Source organism: Leucoraja erinacea, chromosome 1, assembly GCF_028641065.1.
Source record: "Leucoraja erinacea ecotype New England chromosome 1, Leri_hhj_1, whole genome shotgun sequence".
In the NCBI taxonomy this organism is placed as follows: Eukaryota; Metazoa; Chordata; class Chondrichthyes; order Rajiformes; family Rajidae; genus Leucoraja; species Leucoraja erinaceus.
Window position 1 is genome coordinate 135434097 of NC_073377.1, and position 15298 is coordinate 135449394.

Below are 15298 nucleotides of genomic sequence, written 5' to 3' on the forward strand. Positions count from 1 at the left end.
GGACAAAACTCTGATTATTAATAACCACTTTCTGTTATTTGCACTTTACCAGTTTATTTATTCATGTGTGTATATATTTATATCATGGTATATGGACACATTTATCTGTTTTGTAGTAAATGCCTACTATTTTCTGTGTGCTTAAGCAAAGCACGAATTTCATTGTCCTATACAGGGACACATGACAATAAACTCACTTGAACGTGAAGTTGATGTGCTGGATCTAGAGGGTCCAGAGGAGGTTTACTAGAATGATTCCAGAAATGAGTGAGTTAGCAGTGAGTTAGGAGCGTTTGACAGAATAGAGCCTCCACTTGTTGGAGTTTAGAAGGATGAGGATGAAGGATTGAAACTTATAGAATAATGAAAGGCATAGATAGAGTGGTTGTGGAAAGGATGTTTCCATTGGTGGGAGAGTCTAGGACCAGAGGTCATAGCCTCAGAATTAAAGGGCTCTCTTTTAGTAAGAAGGTGAGGAGGAACTTCTTTAGTCAGAGGGTAGTTGATATGTGGAACTCCTTGTCACAGAGGGCTGTGGTGACTAACACAGTAGAAATTTTTAAGGCAGAGATAAGGGCCTTTCCTACTTTCACGATCTCTACCGAGTTTGCCCTTGACTCATACTCGCAGCATGGTCCTCACGTGGTCGTAGGAGGCCATACGTAGATCGTAGTAGGCCGTGATGCTAGTAGTAGGTACTCGTGGCATCAAGTAGGTCGGGGTGTTTTTCTAGCATGATGAAAAATGTCCACAAGTAAAAAAGGTCGTGAATTAGGTCATGAAAGTGGGACAGGCCCTTTAGACAAATTCTTGATTAGAACAGGTGTCAAGGGTTATGGGGAGAAGGCAGGAAAATGGGATGAGGAGGCAGAGATTAGCCATGATCTAATGGCAGAGTAGACTCGATGGGCCAAATGGCCTAATTCTACTATAACGTGAACGTGAATTCCACAGATTCTGACTAAAGAAATTGTTTCTCATCTCCTTCCAAAGGAACGTTCTTTAATTCTGAGGCTATGACATCTAGTCCTTGACTCTCCCACTCGTGAAAATATCCTCTCCAGATCCGAGCCTTTCACTATTCGGTAAAAAAACCCAGAAGATTTACATGATAAATTTAGACAGCATTCAATTTGACAACTAAAATTAACACAATATTTTACTGGAGACCACAAAGCCTTTTGAAATCGTTTATTGATAACCACATTTTTCATAGGTTTACAAGCACAAAGCATAACATTGACCCAATCTAATTAACACAGTGACATGTAATTTTAAACTGAGGAGTCATACAACACGAACACAGGCCCTTTGGCCCAACTCATCCTAGCTGACCAAGATGACCCATATACCCTTGTCCTATTTACCTGTGTTTGGCCCATCTCCTTCTAAACGCATCCTACCCATGTACCTGTGTGTAGGAAGGAACTGCAGATGCTGGTTTAAACCGAAAGATAGACACAAAATGCTGGAGTAGCTTAGTGGGTCAGGCAGCAGCTTTGGAGAAAAGGAATAGGTGACGTTTTGGGTCAAGACCCTTCTTCAGACTGAAGTAAAGTCTCCAAAGATGCTGTCTGACCCGCTGAGTTACTCCAGCTTTTTGTGTCTATCCGTGTACCTGTTTGAATGTCTTAATTATTGTTTTGTTTTGTATCACCTCAATGGTGAATAACCACCTCTGGCAGTTTGTTCTATAACCTGTGTTAAAAGTTGCCCCTCACCTTATTTGTATTCAATTTTCCCCTCACCTTAAACCTATGTCCTCTGGTTCTCGATTCTTCTACCCTGGGAAAAATACTGTACATTTACCCTATCTAATCCCCTTGTGATTTTATACACCTATAAGGTCACCCCTCAGCCTTGCACGCTGCAAGGACTAATATCCCAGCTTGTTCAACCCCTCGCTATAGCTCATGCCCTCAAGATCTGACAACATCCTTGTAAAGGAGATAGAATAGATTGCTTCTGTCCATTTGCTTTTAGATTGCACTCAAACTTAATGAGACTATAGTGAGTCACTATTCAAAACACATACTAGTAAAACAACTTGGCCAGTACGTCAGAAGAGTCATGATCCAAAACATCGTCTGTCTATTCTTTCTATAGATGCTATCTGATACACTGAGTTCCTCTAGCACTTTGCATTTTGATCAGTATGCACTTGACAGCTAAACATTTAATGAAGCATGGCTTCTTAAATAAATGTTCCTGAGCTATGATACACACATGATCAGTGAACAGAGCAGATACTTGGTTCAAAACCTAGCATGTCCTAACTAATTGGCAACTACACCAAGGGCAAACTTCACTGAGTAACCCATGCTGAAGCATATGCATCTTTGTTTTAAATTTATATAATTTTTTGTTTTATTTCCAGCAATACCCTGGAATCATGCAGATAACTACAAATTTCAAGGTGAACTAAGATTTTTACAGCAAGCGACAGCAAGACGTCTCATAATGTTTGGGTATACAAAAGTTGTACTTCACTCTGGTCAATACATTTTTATTTACTTCAAACCAAACTCAATACGTAGACAAGTAGGAAGGATGTTTGAACAAGCTTCCACTAGAACTGACTTGAGTTTGTCCTTAACGAAGAACAATCCAGTCCTTCAACGAACATCACTCCTCAAATAAAAGTAACTCTCAGTATTCTGGTCATTCAAGACCCATGATCTCTGGGACAGTCAAGGGACTGGGTTAAGGAAGCAATCACTGTGCATGAAAGTATCAATAACTATATTGATTCCCTTTTCCATATTTGTCAGGAGAAACTTTCCATAATTAACATGTCGAGTTATTAAAAAAGGCAAATTACATAGTTATACATTATGGGATGGGGGAAAACATCACTTAATAAGGTGGAGAGTAATCACCATATCTCTTGCTCATTTATCCTTCAGGAGTGACATTCAACGTTCAACTCCTATTGTTTCTCAATTGATTTCAGATGTTGCAGTAGTTTTCTCTTCACCGGTTCTCTCATTTGTATGGCTGCCCCCTTGATTTTTACTTCCATCAATATTAGTGATGCAGGTATCACTCGACTGTCAGTTGCACACTGTCCATCTGTACTTGCTGCTGTTCATACCTTCGTGCTGAAATGATGGAAATAATATGTTAACAGATTTTAAATGAATACTGTTATCTTCTTTGTAACTTTATTGATAAAATGCAATACTCCTCATTGAAGTTTCATTTCATCTGGCAAGCGAAAGATGTTTATCAAACGGAAGCAGATTGGACAGCTCTCAGCTGACAGGCTCAAGGTCCAATACACATCGATGAGAAGATTGTGGAGATTTGGTCTGTCGATTAATACTCTATTGAACGTCAACATGTGTACAACAGAGTGCATACAGATTGATTGCATCACGGCCTGGTCAGCAACTCCAACACTCAGGACTGAAGGAGACTACAGAGAGTGAACAGGTCTATCACAGGTCGTAGTGGTACAAGTGCCTGAAAACCATGACTTCCAGGTTCACAAACAGCTTCTTCCCAGCAATTATCCGGCTCTTGAACATTTTACTCATCAGCCTCAGTAATTATGATCTAATATGATCTCCATTTTTAATTACACAACAAACTTTGCGTTTCTACTATTATGCCCATCTGGAATTTATGTTATAAATTTATTGCATTGTTGCTTATTGTATATTTGTAATGTACTCATACATATTCATGTATATGTTGATGAGTTGGTGTTCAATATAAGGAGGGAATGTTGGGTAATAAATAGCGATGTTACAAAACGTACCTTCAGCGGCGCTGCAGTTCTGCCACTGGCCGTAAGCGCGCCTTTGGGGGGGGGCGGGATTAAAATGCAGTTTTGTACTGCTTATCGGAGGTGGACTTCCTCGGGCTGCTAGCTGCTGAAGAATAATCGATCGGACTTCCGTTCCTGATTTTTATTTTTTATTTTTTTTAATCGCGAGTCAATTTAAGAACGGGACAAAACAAAGAGTAAGTTGTCTATTTTACATATAAACTTGCTTCTTGGGATGGCTTTAATCTAATTTTACGTTGCGAAAATTTGATTTGGGCCCCATACGAACCGGCAGTGATTTTCCTGCCGATATGGAGTTGAACTCCACCGCAAATGCAACGTTCCAATCGGTTGCGTTCCAGAACAACCCACTCGCAAGATGATTTAAATGCTCTTTTTTTTGGACAATCATGTCATAAGAGCATCTAAATCGTCTATATTTTGTGTTATTGTCTACCCATAGTCAATATCAGTTTTAGTCCCATGTATTGTGCATAAAAATAATAATTTTGATTATATTGAGGATGTTTTTAGATTAATTTATGGGAATTAAACATCCTTCCATCTGGCATATAAATTCATGACAGTGGGATTTAAAAATCATGTTATATTGTGAATTCTTGTCTGAATGGGATTAGTTTGTTATTTGGATACAGGCTATTTTTTTAAATTATCCTTTTCTTAAGAAATGGAATCTACAGGACATTCTTAATGGGAAAGTAGTGGGCAGAAAGGCATATCATGCGTGGTTTGAAGAGCAAAAACTTGTAGTTTACAATGCCAAAATTGAAAAGTTGAGGAAAAACAAGGTGTACAGAGTTGCTTAGTGGTTACAATCTGAGGAGTATGATGATGCTACTGATTATGATATGCCAATGTACCAGCTAGCAACTGATCTTCTCCATAAAGACTTGGTCCATTGCTAGAAATTGTAATTTATTTACCTATCTGTTATGGACTTTCAGCATATAATACAATAATATTAAAGTTCTGATCTTGAGAATATCACATTTTTGAATTTTCAAGGCAATCTGGGTGTTTATTACTATTTCCGTCACCACGGTCAATTTTGTAATTAGCTACAATTAGGTAATTAACTCATTATATGCTTTAATTTCAGGTAATCTAAATAAGATGTTTTATATTTGATTCAGAATGCTTTAATCTATAATAACTGAAAATTTAATTCACTTAATTTTTAAGAAAGTTATGGGCTTTTGACTGTCCTCGATCACAGCTTTTGTGTTAAGTCAATGGCAAAGCAATAGGGAACAAGCGAATATGAAAATGACCATAACGTTTTTAATACTGAAGATATGAAAGTGAATTAGGTGTCAAATTAACCTTCTTTTTATGCTTTATCTGATGGGATGAATTGCAGACTTGATTTTTTAAATCTCAAAATTGTGTAACATTGCTATAATAAATCTCTCTCTCGTGATCTGGACAACCAGTATAGTATGTAAGTTGTTATTCATTCTGCTGTCTGGAATATAACAAAATTGGCGACGAGGATGGGATAGAGTTTGTGAACTCATCCTTTAAATACAGTGCAAGACTGTTTTGCAACATGCATTGTTGTTTAATATTTTAAACAGTAAATACGGAGTTGTGTCACAGTTGTTTGCGTGCTGGACACGATAGGCTGCAGATCCTTCTATGCAGGGGACTGTACTTTAAAACAGCAGCTGGACAAATCATTGAGAGTTTGTCAGGCTATCTCTATGTGTATCTACGTGGCAAGATGCCGTCCTTGGGATTGTATGAGATTTTTTTTTGTCGAGTTACGCAAGCTGAATAGCCTTTCTACAGCTAGGTTTTAGGTGAATTGTTACACCAGAACAGACAGGAAATCGGGGTTTTTGAATGGACAAAAAAAAAAGGACGACACGATGGCAGCGTCCACGGGCTACATCGAAAACCTTGGCACTTTTGTCAAGAGTCGAGAGCCATTCAGCTCCTATATGGAGAGAGCAAACATGTTTTTCACGGCAAACAACATAATGGAGATTAGTGGTGAAGGAGAGATAGTGACTGAAACAAAGCAATTCTGCTCACAGAGATCGGTCTTGAAGTGTACGGCACACTCGTGAATCTTCTTGCAGGCATAAAGGCAAAAGACGTGCCATTCAATGACATTGCGAAGAAGCTGGAGGAGCACTTCAACCCAAAGCCTCTGGAAATTGCAGAAAGCTATAAATTCGGCACTAGAAACCAGAAGCAGAATGTGACAATCAATGAGTACATTGTTGCCTTGAAAAACGTAACTTTGCACTGTAACTTCGGAACCTTTCTTGGACACGCACTATGCGACAGATTTGTTTGTGGTCTAGTGGATGAACAAATTCAGTCTAAACACGTGAACACTCCAGATCTTACATTCGAGAAAGCATGCAAGATTGCTATCACAATGGAGATGGCATCAAAGAATGCTCGTGAGTTTCATCAACCACAGACTGCAGTGGGCGTTTACAGTCACAAGGCAGCGCCTATGGCCAAACCAAGAGGCATTAAATCAAAACCAAAGTATAGCGGGGAGCCAAGTTCAGCCAGTTGTTATCGTTGCAACGGTAATCACGCATCCCAATTTTGTCAGTTCAAAATGGCCAAGTGCTATAACTGCCAGAAGAAAGGCCTTATCGCCTCAGCATGACGGGCCAAGCTTAAAACAGGGAACCAACAATCTGCAGGAAACAAGCGACAACACCAGAAAGGCGTTCACAACTTGGAGATGAACCCAGATGGAAATGAACTTGGGTTGTACACCATTTATGCAACCAAATCGATAAGCCTACAACCAGCCAAGGCAACAAATTTTGAACTAAACTATTGATAAATTAGCAGTTAATCGATACGTGTATTGACATGGCAGCAGATTGTTCGGTCATGAGCAAAGACCTGTACGAAACAAAGTTCCCACAGATACCATTATTTGAGAGTAAGGACAAGCTGAGAACCGACCCAGGCAAAGTTTTGGACACTTGTGAACAAATGAACTGTAAAGTCAGTCATAATGGTCAGTCAGTAACACTGACCATCATAGTGGCCAGCTACAGAAATAAACCAACCCTCCTTAGAAAGGATTGGCTGAGTAGAATACAGTTAGACTGGAAGAACATTTTCAGCATCGATTTGTCCAAATCACGTCTTGAAAACATCATAAGTAAACATGCAAACATTTTTGCTGACAGTTACACGGGAATAACAGGGTACTCTGCACATATTCGACTTAAGCAAGATGTGAGACCTGTGTATTGTCGACCAAGACCTGTACCATATGAACTAAAGCAACAAGTGGAGGAAGAACTCGACAGGTTAGAAAGGAATGGAGTACTCGTGAAGACAGACCAGAGTAAGTGGGCAACGCCAATTGTGGCCGTACCCAAGGCCAACAAAACTGTTCGACTCCGTGGTGACTACAAAGTCACAATCAACCGCCGTTGATGACGTACAATATCTGTTCCCAACCACGCAAGATCTGTACACAGAACTTAGTGGAGCAAGAGTCTTCACTAAACTGGATTTGTCTCACGCTTACGCCCAACGCAATGTCGACAAGGAAAGTCAGCAGTACTTGACTATCAACACACATAAGGGCTTGTATTCATATACAAAGCTGCCCCATGGTGTGAAATCCTCCCCGAAAATTGTCCAGCCTGTGTGTGCGCAATGGTAGAACATCTGGAAATCCTTGAGCAAGTTCTCACATGACTGAACTGCCACAATGTCAAACTGCGACAAAGTAAATGTGCATTTGTGCAGTCAGAGGTAGTCTACCTTGGACTCAAAGTAGATGCCAATGGACTTCGCCCTTTGAAGGCAAAAGTGGAAGCAGTAGTGAATGCTTCAAAACCTAACAGTGTTTCAGAGCTACGATCATAGGTAGACAAAAATGCTGGAGAAACTCAGCGGGTGCAGCAGCATCTATGGAGCAAAGGAAATAGGCAAAGTTTCAGGCCAAAATCCTTCTTCAGACTGATGACGGGTGGGGGGGTGGGCAGGGAGAAAATAGAAAAAAGGAAGATGAGGAGCCCGAGGGCTGAGTGAAAGCTGAGAAGGGGAGGAGACAGCAAGGGCTACCGGAAATGGGAGAATTCAATGTTTATGTCACTAGGGTGCAGACTGCTCAAGCAGAATATGAGGTGCTGTTCCTCCAATTTTCTGTGATGCTCACTCTGGCCATGGAGGAGGCCCAGGACAGAGAGGTCGGATTCGGAATGGGAGGGGGAGTTGAAGTGCAGAGCCACCGGGAGGTCAGGTTGGTTAATGCGGACCGAGCGGAGGTGTTCGGCAAAACGATCGCCAAGCCTACGCTTGGTCTCACCAATGTAGATCAGCTGACATCTGGAGCAGCAGATGCAATAGATGAGGTTGGAGGAGATGCAGGTGAACCTCTGTCGCACCTGGAACGACTGCTTGGGTCCATAAATGGAGTCGAGGGGGGAGGTAAAGCGACAAGTGTAGCATCTCTTGTGGTTGCAAGGGAAAGTGCCCGGGGAGAGGGTGGTGCGGGAGGGAAGGGAAGAATTGACAAGGGAGCTATGGAGGGAGCGGTCTTTGCGGAAAGCAGACAGAGGAGGAGATGGGAAGATGTGGCGAGTGGTGGGGTCACGTTGGAGGTGGCGAAAATGACGGAGGACTATTTGTTGTATGTGACGGCTAGTGGGGTGAAAGGTGAGGACTAGGGGGACTGTGCCCATGTTACGAGTGGGGGATACAATACAACAATACAATACAATTTATTTGTCATTTGAACCCCATTGAGGTTCAAACGAAATGTTGTTTCTGCAGTCATACACACAAGAAAGAACCAAGACACAACACAATTTACACAAACATCCATCACAGCGCATCTCCTCCTCACTGTGATGGAAGGCAAAAACATATCTCTCCCCTGCACTCCCCATTCCCCTCCCGATATCAGAGTCAAAGCCCCCGGTGGGCGATGGTAATTGTCCCGCAGCCATTAACGCCGCGCCGGGTGATGCAAGGCCGCGCTCCAGGTCTTGTTGGAGCCCCCGGCGGGCACTAGCAAAGTCCCACAGCCATCCCAAGCCGCGCGATGATGTAAGGCCCCGCTCCAGGTACTCTTCAACCCCGCAACTCGGGCGGGTGAAGTCGCCGTTGCGGAAGCCCAGAAAAGCGGTCTCCCAGCAGGGACCCGCGGGCTCCCGGTGTCACTGTCCACCAGACCTGCGGTTGGAGCTCCGAATCTCCGGGGTCAGGTCGCAGCCGATCGCCACTACAGCTCCATCCGCTCCGAACTCGGCCAGCTCCGCGATGGTGAGTAGGTCCGCAGCTCCGCGACTGGAGCCCCAGGTCGTTCCTGCTGGAGGCCGCTCCACGGTGCTCGGCCCCAACGACAACAGAGACCCGACAGAGAAAAGGTCGGGTTCTCCATGCAGGGGATAGATTTTAAAAGTTTCCCCCAACCCCCGCCCCCCACACACATACCCACACACATACACAAAAAAATAAAATAAAAAATACATTCAAACGAGACAAAACATAATAAAAAGACAGACGGACTGCAGAGGCCGCTGCGACGCGAGTCGCGCAGCCCACCGGAACAGTAAGGACGGGGAGAGAGCAGTGTTACAGTGTATTGAAGAGACCCTGGTGAGAGCCTCATCTATAGTAGGGGAGGGGAACCCCCGTTCCCTGAAGAATGAGGACATTGCCGATGCCCTGATGTGGAACACCTCATCCTGGGAGCAGATGCGACATATACGGAGCAATTGGAAGTAGGGAATGCAGTCCTTACAGGAAGCAGGGTGAGAAGAAGAGTAGTCTAGATAGCCATGGGAGTCAGTGGGTTTATAGTGGATGTCAGTCAGAAGTCTATCACCTGCGATGGAGATAGTGAGGTCAAGAAATGATAGGGAAGTGTCGGAAATGGTCCAGGTGTATTTGAGTGCCGGATGGAAGTTAGTGGTGAAGTGGATGAAGTCAGTCATTTGTGTGTGGGTGCAGGAGGTAGCACCAAAGCAATTGTCGATGTAGCGGAGGTAGAGGTCGGGGATGGGGTCCTGGTACGCCTCAAACAAGTGTTGTTCGACGTACCCGGCAAAGAGGCAGGCATAGCTGGGGCCCATGCGCGTGCCCATAGCTACGCCTTGTATTTGGAGGAAATGGGAGGAGTCAAACGAGAAGTTATTGAGGGTAAGGACCAACTCCGCTAGGCGGAGGAGTCTATCAGTGGGCGGGTATAGGTTGCTTCTCCGGTCGATGAAGAACCGGAGGGCTTTGAGACCATCCTGGTGGGGGATGGAGGTGTAGAGTGTAGTAGTCCATGGTGAAGATGAGGGGATGGGGGCCTCGAGAATGGAATGCCCGGAGACGACGGAGAGTATCTGAGGTGTCTTGAATATAGGTAGGGAGGGATTTAACCAAGGGGGATAGGATGGAGTCAAGGAATGTGGAAATGAGTTCGGTAGGGCACGAACAGGCAGAGACAATGGGTCTACCAGGACAGTCAGGTTTGGGGATTTTGGGGAGAAGGTAAAATCGGGCCATGGAGAACGATGAGGTTGGAGGCTCGGGGGGAAGCAGGGAGCTGGAGTTGATGAAGTCTGTGATGGTGCTAGAGATAGTGGCCTGGTGCTCGTCAGTGGGGTCATGGTCCAGGGGTAAGTCGGAGGAGGTGTCCGAGAGTTGGCGCGTGGCCTCAGCTTTGTAGAGATCGACGCGCCAGACTACCACAGCACCTCCCTTGTCGGCGGGTTTGATAACCCAGTCTGGGTTGTTGCGGAGTGAGTCGATGGCAGTACGTTCATGGGGGGAGATTGGAGTGAGACAGAGGAGTGGAGAAGTTGGGGCGGTTGATGTCACGACGGCAGTTTTGGATTAAAAGTTCTAAAGCCGGAAGTCCATGAGGGGGGGGTCCACGAGGAGGGGGTTCGTTGGAGACAGGTAAAGGGATCATCAATAGGGGGCGAAGACTCCTTCCCATGGAAGAACGCTGTGAGGCGCAGGCGACTGTAGAAGAGCTCCAAGTCGTGGTGGGCGCGGAACTCATTGAAGTGGGGACGGAGGGGAACAAAGGTAAGACCTCTGCTGAGGACCGACCGTTCGGTGTTGGAGAGGGGGAGGTCAAGGGGGGGGGTGGTGAACACATGGCAGGGATGCGGGTTGGGGCCGGAGTGGACTGAGGCCGAGGGGATGTCTGGTGGGGGTGGGGGAGTATGAAGACTGTGCTGTGGGTGGGGAAGAGCAGGGGTCACATAGTTTGAGGGGGTTGGGGGGGATGGTGCAGTTCTATGCACAATTCCTTCTAGATTTAACAACTGTGCTAAAGCCACTATATCATCTGCTACAAAAAGATGTGAAATGGACGTGGGGAAAGGAACAGCAATGTGCATATGACATCTGCAAGGAAAACTTGACGTGACAAACTCCTTGTTCACTACGATACGACACGCGAGATGAAACTTGCTTGTGATGCTTCAAGTTATTGTGTAGGTGCAGTGATCTCCCACATAATGAATGACGTACAGGAAAAGCCTATTACTTTTGCATCCCGCACCCTATCACCGAGTGAAGGCAATTATGCACAGATAGAAAAGGAAGCACTCAGCATCGTGTTCGGAATCAAGAAATTCCATCAGTTTCTTCTCAGCAGACCATTCACCCTAGTGACTGATCACTAGTCACTACTAGTGATACTTGTTCCCAAGTCAGTTATACCTTCCAAGGCGCCATCAAGGACACAGCGCTGGGTCTCAGTATGACCGCAAGGTTGAGTACAGAAGCTCCAAGTGCAACGCAGTTGCAGATGCATTGTCCCGGTTGCCCCATGAGAACTCTGACGTGGGAAGTGAGAACTCAATCTACACACTGCAAGTTGTAGATTAAGATTTTCCAGTGACTGCAACGGAAATTGCAGCAGAAACAGAGCTGAAGTGTGCTGAAGTGGGTCTATGAACAGACATTGAACAGTTGGGACTGAAATCGATAGTGGATTGAACTCAGAGCTGAAGCCTTTCCATAATCGACACCCTGAATTATCATGTGAGCAGGGATGCATTAAGTGGGGTTAGAGTGGTTGAGAAGCAAAATTATGAATTAACTTCATGCCGAACATCCTGGCATAGTAAGCATGAAGTCAATTGGCAGAAGTTTTGTGTATTGGCCTGGTATTGACAGTGACATTGAGTCACTGGTGAGCAAATGTAGTGTCTGCCAAAATTGCCGTAGTAAACCACCAAAAACACCACTGCAACCCTGGTCATGGCCAAGTAGACCTTTTCAGAGAGTTCATGTAGATTTTGGTGAAAATGGTAATGATCACTTTCTGGTACTAGTAGATAGTCATTCCAAATGGATTGAGGTTAAGCATATGGGGTCAAGCACTACTACTGAGCGTACCATAGATGAGTTGAGTTCCATTTTTGCATGCCATGGTTTACCGGAAGAACTTGTTTCTGATAACGGGCCTCAGTTACGTTGAGAACGGTTCAAAGAGTTCATGCTGCGGAATGGTGTAAAACACACACTTGTTCCCCCATACCATCTAGCCTCCAACGGGGCGGCGGAAAGGTCTGTTAGAGTTGTCAAAGATGGTCTCAAGAAACAGGTTTTGTAAGGTAGTTCAAAGCTCAACATGAAACATTGTTTGGCTGAAGTACAGAACCACAACACATAACGACAGGTTACTCACCTGCAGAATTGTTGATGAAGAGAAGACTAAGAATACGCATAAGTCTAGAGTTCAACCCAATTTGGCCTTAGAGTTGAGCAAAAACAGTTGTCAAAAACGCCACAAAAAGGAGAGGTACTTCAAGCCAAATGAGCAAGTTCGTGTTCTCAGTCCTCCCAACAAGTCCAGTCGAGACAAATGGGATGTTGGGAAAACTGTGGAAATGTGTGGAATAAAAAGATACTTAGTTGGTTGCAGATAGGATCAAAAGTATTCATGTTGATCAAATGATTTCAGCCAAAGATGAACCAAAAACTGAGCATGAAGTCCTAATCCCTGAGTTTTTATCTGAAAGTGAGTTGGAAGAGACCACTGTGGTTGAAACACTAAGTTCAGTTAATATAGACGAAGAAACAGATTCCTCTGGTCAAAGTCAGGGTACTAAAACAGAGCCAAACAAGCCTGCAGTTGAGTCAACACCTAAACCTGTTACACCTGTAACTGTTATACGATCAGGCAGGATCCGTAAACCAGTAGCCAGGTTAGGTTTGTAAGTTAAATAACTCACTGCACAAGTAAAACAAAAATGTGTAGATACGTGAAATAAATATATTATGTCTATCATGTAAGATTTCATAAATACTGGTTTAAATCAAGTATCACAACAAAATTGTTGTCTGAAGAAGGGTTTTGACCCGAAATGTTACCTATTTCCTTCGCTCCATAGATTCTGCCTCACCCGCTGAGTTTCCCCAGCATTTTTGTCTACCTTCGGTTTTCCAGCACCTGCAGTTCCTTCTTAAACAAAATTGTAAATGAGTACTTAGATTTAATACTTAAAAAAAGGAGAGCAGTGTAATGTGTTAATATGTTAATGAGTTGGTGTTCAATATAAGCAGGGAATGTTGGGTAATAAATCTCTCTCTCGTGATGTTATTCATTCTGCCATCCGGAATATAATATTTATCTGTGTGTTTTTGCGTCAACAGGCATGTTACGCTGCAGCAAGTTAGAATGTCACTGTTTTGTTGCCGGTGCAAGACAATTAAACACTCACCTATTGAATACAATGAACCATACTACTTCACCTTACTGAGATTATACTAAGAATGAGGCTGATCAGATTCATGGTTATAATGATCACTTTGATTAGTACGGGTGTCAGGGGTTATGGGGAGAAGGCAGGAGAATGGGGTTAGGGGGTGAGATAGATCAGCCATGATTGAATGGCGGAGTAGACGATGGGCCAAATGGCCTAATTCTGTTCCTATCACTAATTACCTTATGACACGTCATAAGCCATAAACCATAAACCTCCAGCCAGATCTGCTATCTATATAACAATTACAGCACGGAAACAGGCCATCTCGACCCTTCTAGTCCGTGCCGTAACAGTAATGGGAGATCCTCGAGTCCCCATACTCCCTCATCCCTAACTCTCGGATCTTTCGGAGACTGTAGTAGATGCTGGATAGAGATGAGGAAATGCAGATAAGCAACTTAGCGGCCCAGGCTGCATTTGCAGAGGGAAATATGCCGACAACATTGCAGGTTAGGATCTTTCTTCAGACTGATGGAAGGAAAATGCTGGCAAAAAGAGGCGAGGTAAGAACTGAGGAGAGAAACCAGCAATGGAGGTGACGTGGAGAAATCAAAAGAGTGCAAATGGTGGAATCTGATAAGAAAGAAAGATGGGAAGTAAAATGGAGAACCAGAGGGAGGGATGGTGGGAGATGGGAACGTGTATGCGAGAAAAAGAGGAAACAGTAGTAGGTGGGGTTGAAGGAAGGAGAAAGATTGACGTGAAGGAGTGGGAGAAGTGGAAACAAATGTGTGTGTAGGGGTGCTGGATAGATAAGGAGGGACAGATTTACTTGACATAGGAAAATTCAATCTCAAATCTTTGAATTTCCTGCGTGATTAATATTCTATCATTTGGTCTCAAATATATTCAACATCAGTGAATTGAAACAACAGCGGAAAAGGAAATTCTCCTCTCTGCAGAAAGACATCTCACACTGTGCGGAATGGAGGCACAGCAGTTAAGTTGCTGTCTTACAGCACCAGAGATCCCGGTTCGATCCTGACTACAGGTACTATTTGTACGGAGTTATTACATTCTTCCTGTGACCATATGGGTTTTCTCTGGGTGCTCCAGTTTCCTCTCATACTCCAAGGGCATACAGGTTTGTAGGTTAATTGACTTCTGTAAATTGTCCCTCGTGTATAGGATAATGCCAGTGCATGGGGTGGTCGTTGGTTAGTACGGATCTCGTGGACTGAAGGGTGTTTCCACGTTGTGCCTCTGAAGTCCCCACCTATGGTCTAAACCAGTGGTTCCCAAACTTTTTTTGGCCATGCCCCACCTAATCACCTCTAATATCCTGATGCCCCCCCCCCCCCCCTCTCTGAATACTGACAAACTTTCTTCTTGCTTGCACTACTCATTTTAGCACGAGCAAAGAAATAATTCTCAGAAACGGATTGCTTTCCCTTGAGAGAAAACGGAGGAAATAAATATTATAAGGGTAACTTAGCAAAAACGCTTTGAATCGCATTTCTAAATCCAATTCAATAAATAAGGTTCTCCCATGACCTCGCGCGCTTCGTGCGACGTGCATGAAGAGCGATGGCGCGGTGATTATGTAATAACTACACAATAAAGACCTTTTTTACCTAAAAAAAATTATTTACTCAAAATAACATCTGAAACATAAACTACATATGTTTACCAGATGGAAAATCCAAAAAATAAAAATCGAAAATTTGGACCCAGACCTCCTCAGTCGCGCTCAATTGCCCCCCTTAAAAATCAAATTGCCCCCCTGTGGGGTGTACGCCCCACGTTGGGAACCACTCTAAACAGACAATTCTTCATCCTGAGATTA

At 43.9% G+C, this 15298-nt stretch overlaps 1 protein-coding gene across 2 annotated transcripts in view; it reads right to left on the reverse strand.

Annotated features, from left to right (window-relative positions):
• Positions 1 to 1176: 1176 nt before the first annotated feature.
• The window catches only part of smim19 (small integral membrane protein 19), a 41472-nt gene continuing 27350 nt past the window's right edge, over positions 1177 to 15298 (reverse strand). The window contains exons 3-4 of one of the 2 annotated variants that reach the window (XR_008724341.1): positions 1619 to 3101; positions 1177 to 1468 (exon numbers count right to left, since the gene is read on the reverse strand). Coding sequence is in view for 1 of the 2 variants with exons in the window: in XM_055643787.1 (XP_055499762.1) it covers positions 3043 to 3101 (59 nt within the window). In the remaining variant the exon portion in view is untranslated. Of the gene's footprint in view, positions 3102 to 15298 lie in introns of both variants that reach the window. The other variant, XM_055643787.1, reaches the window with a different exon arrangement.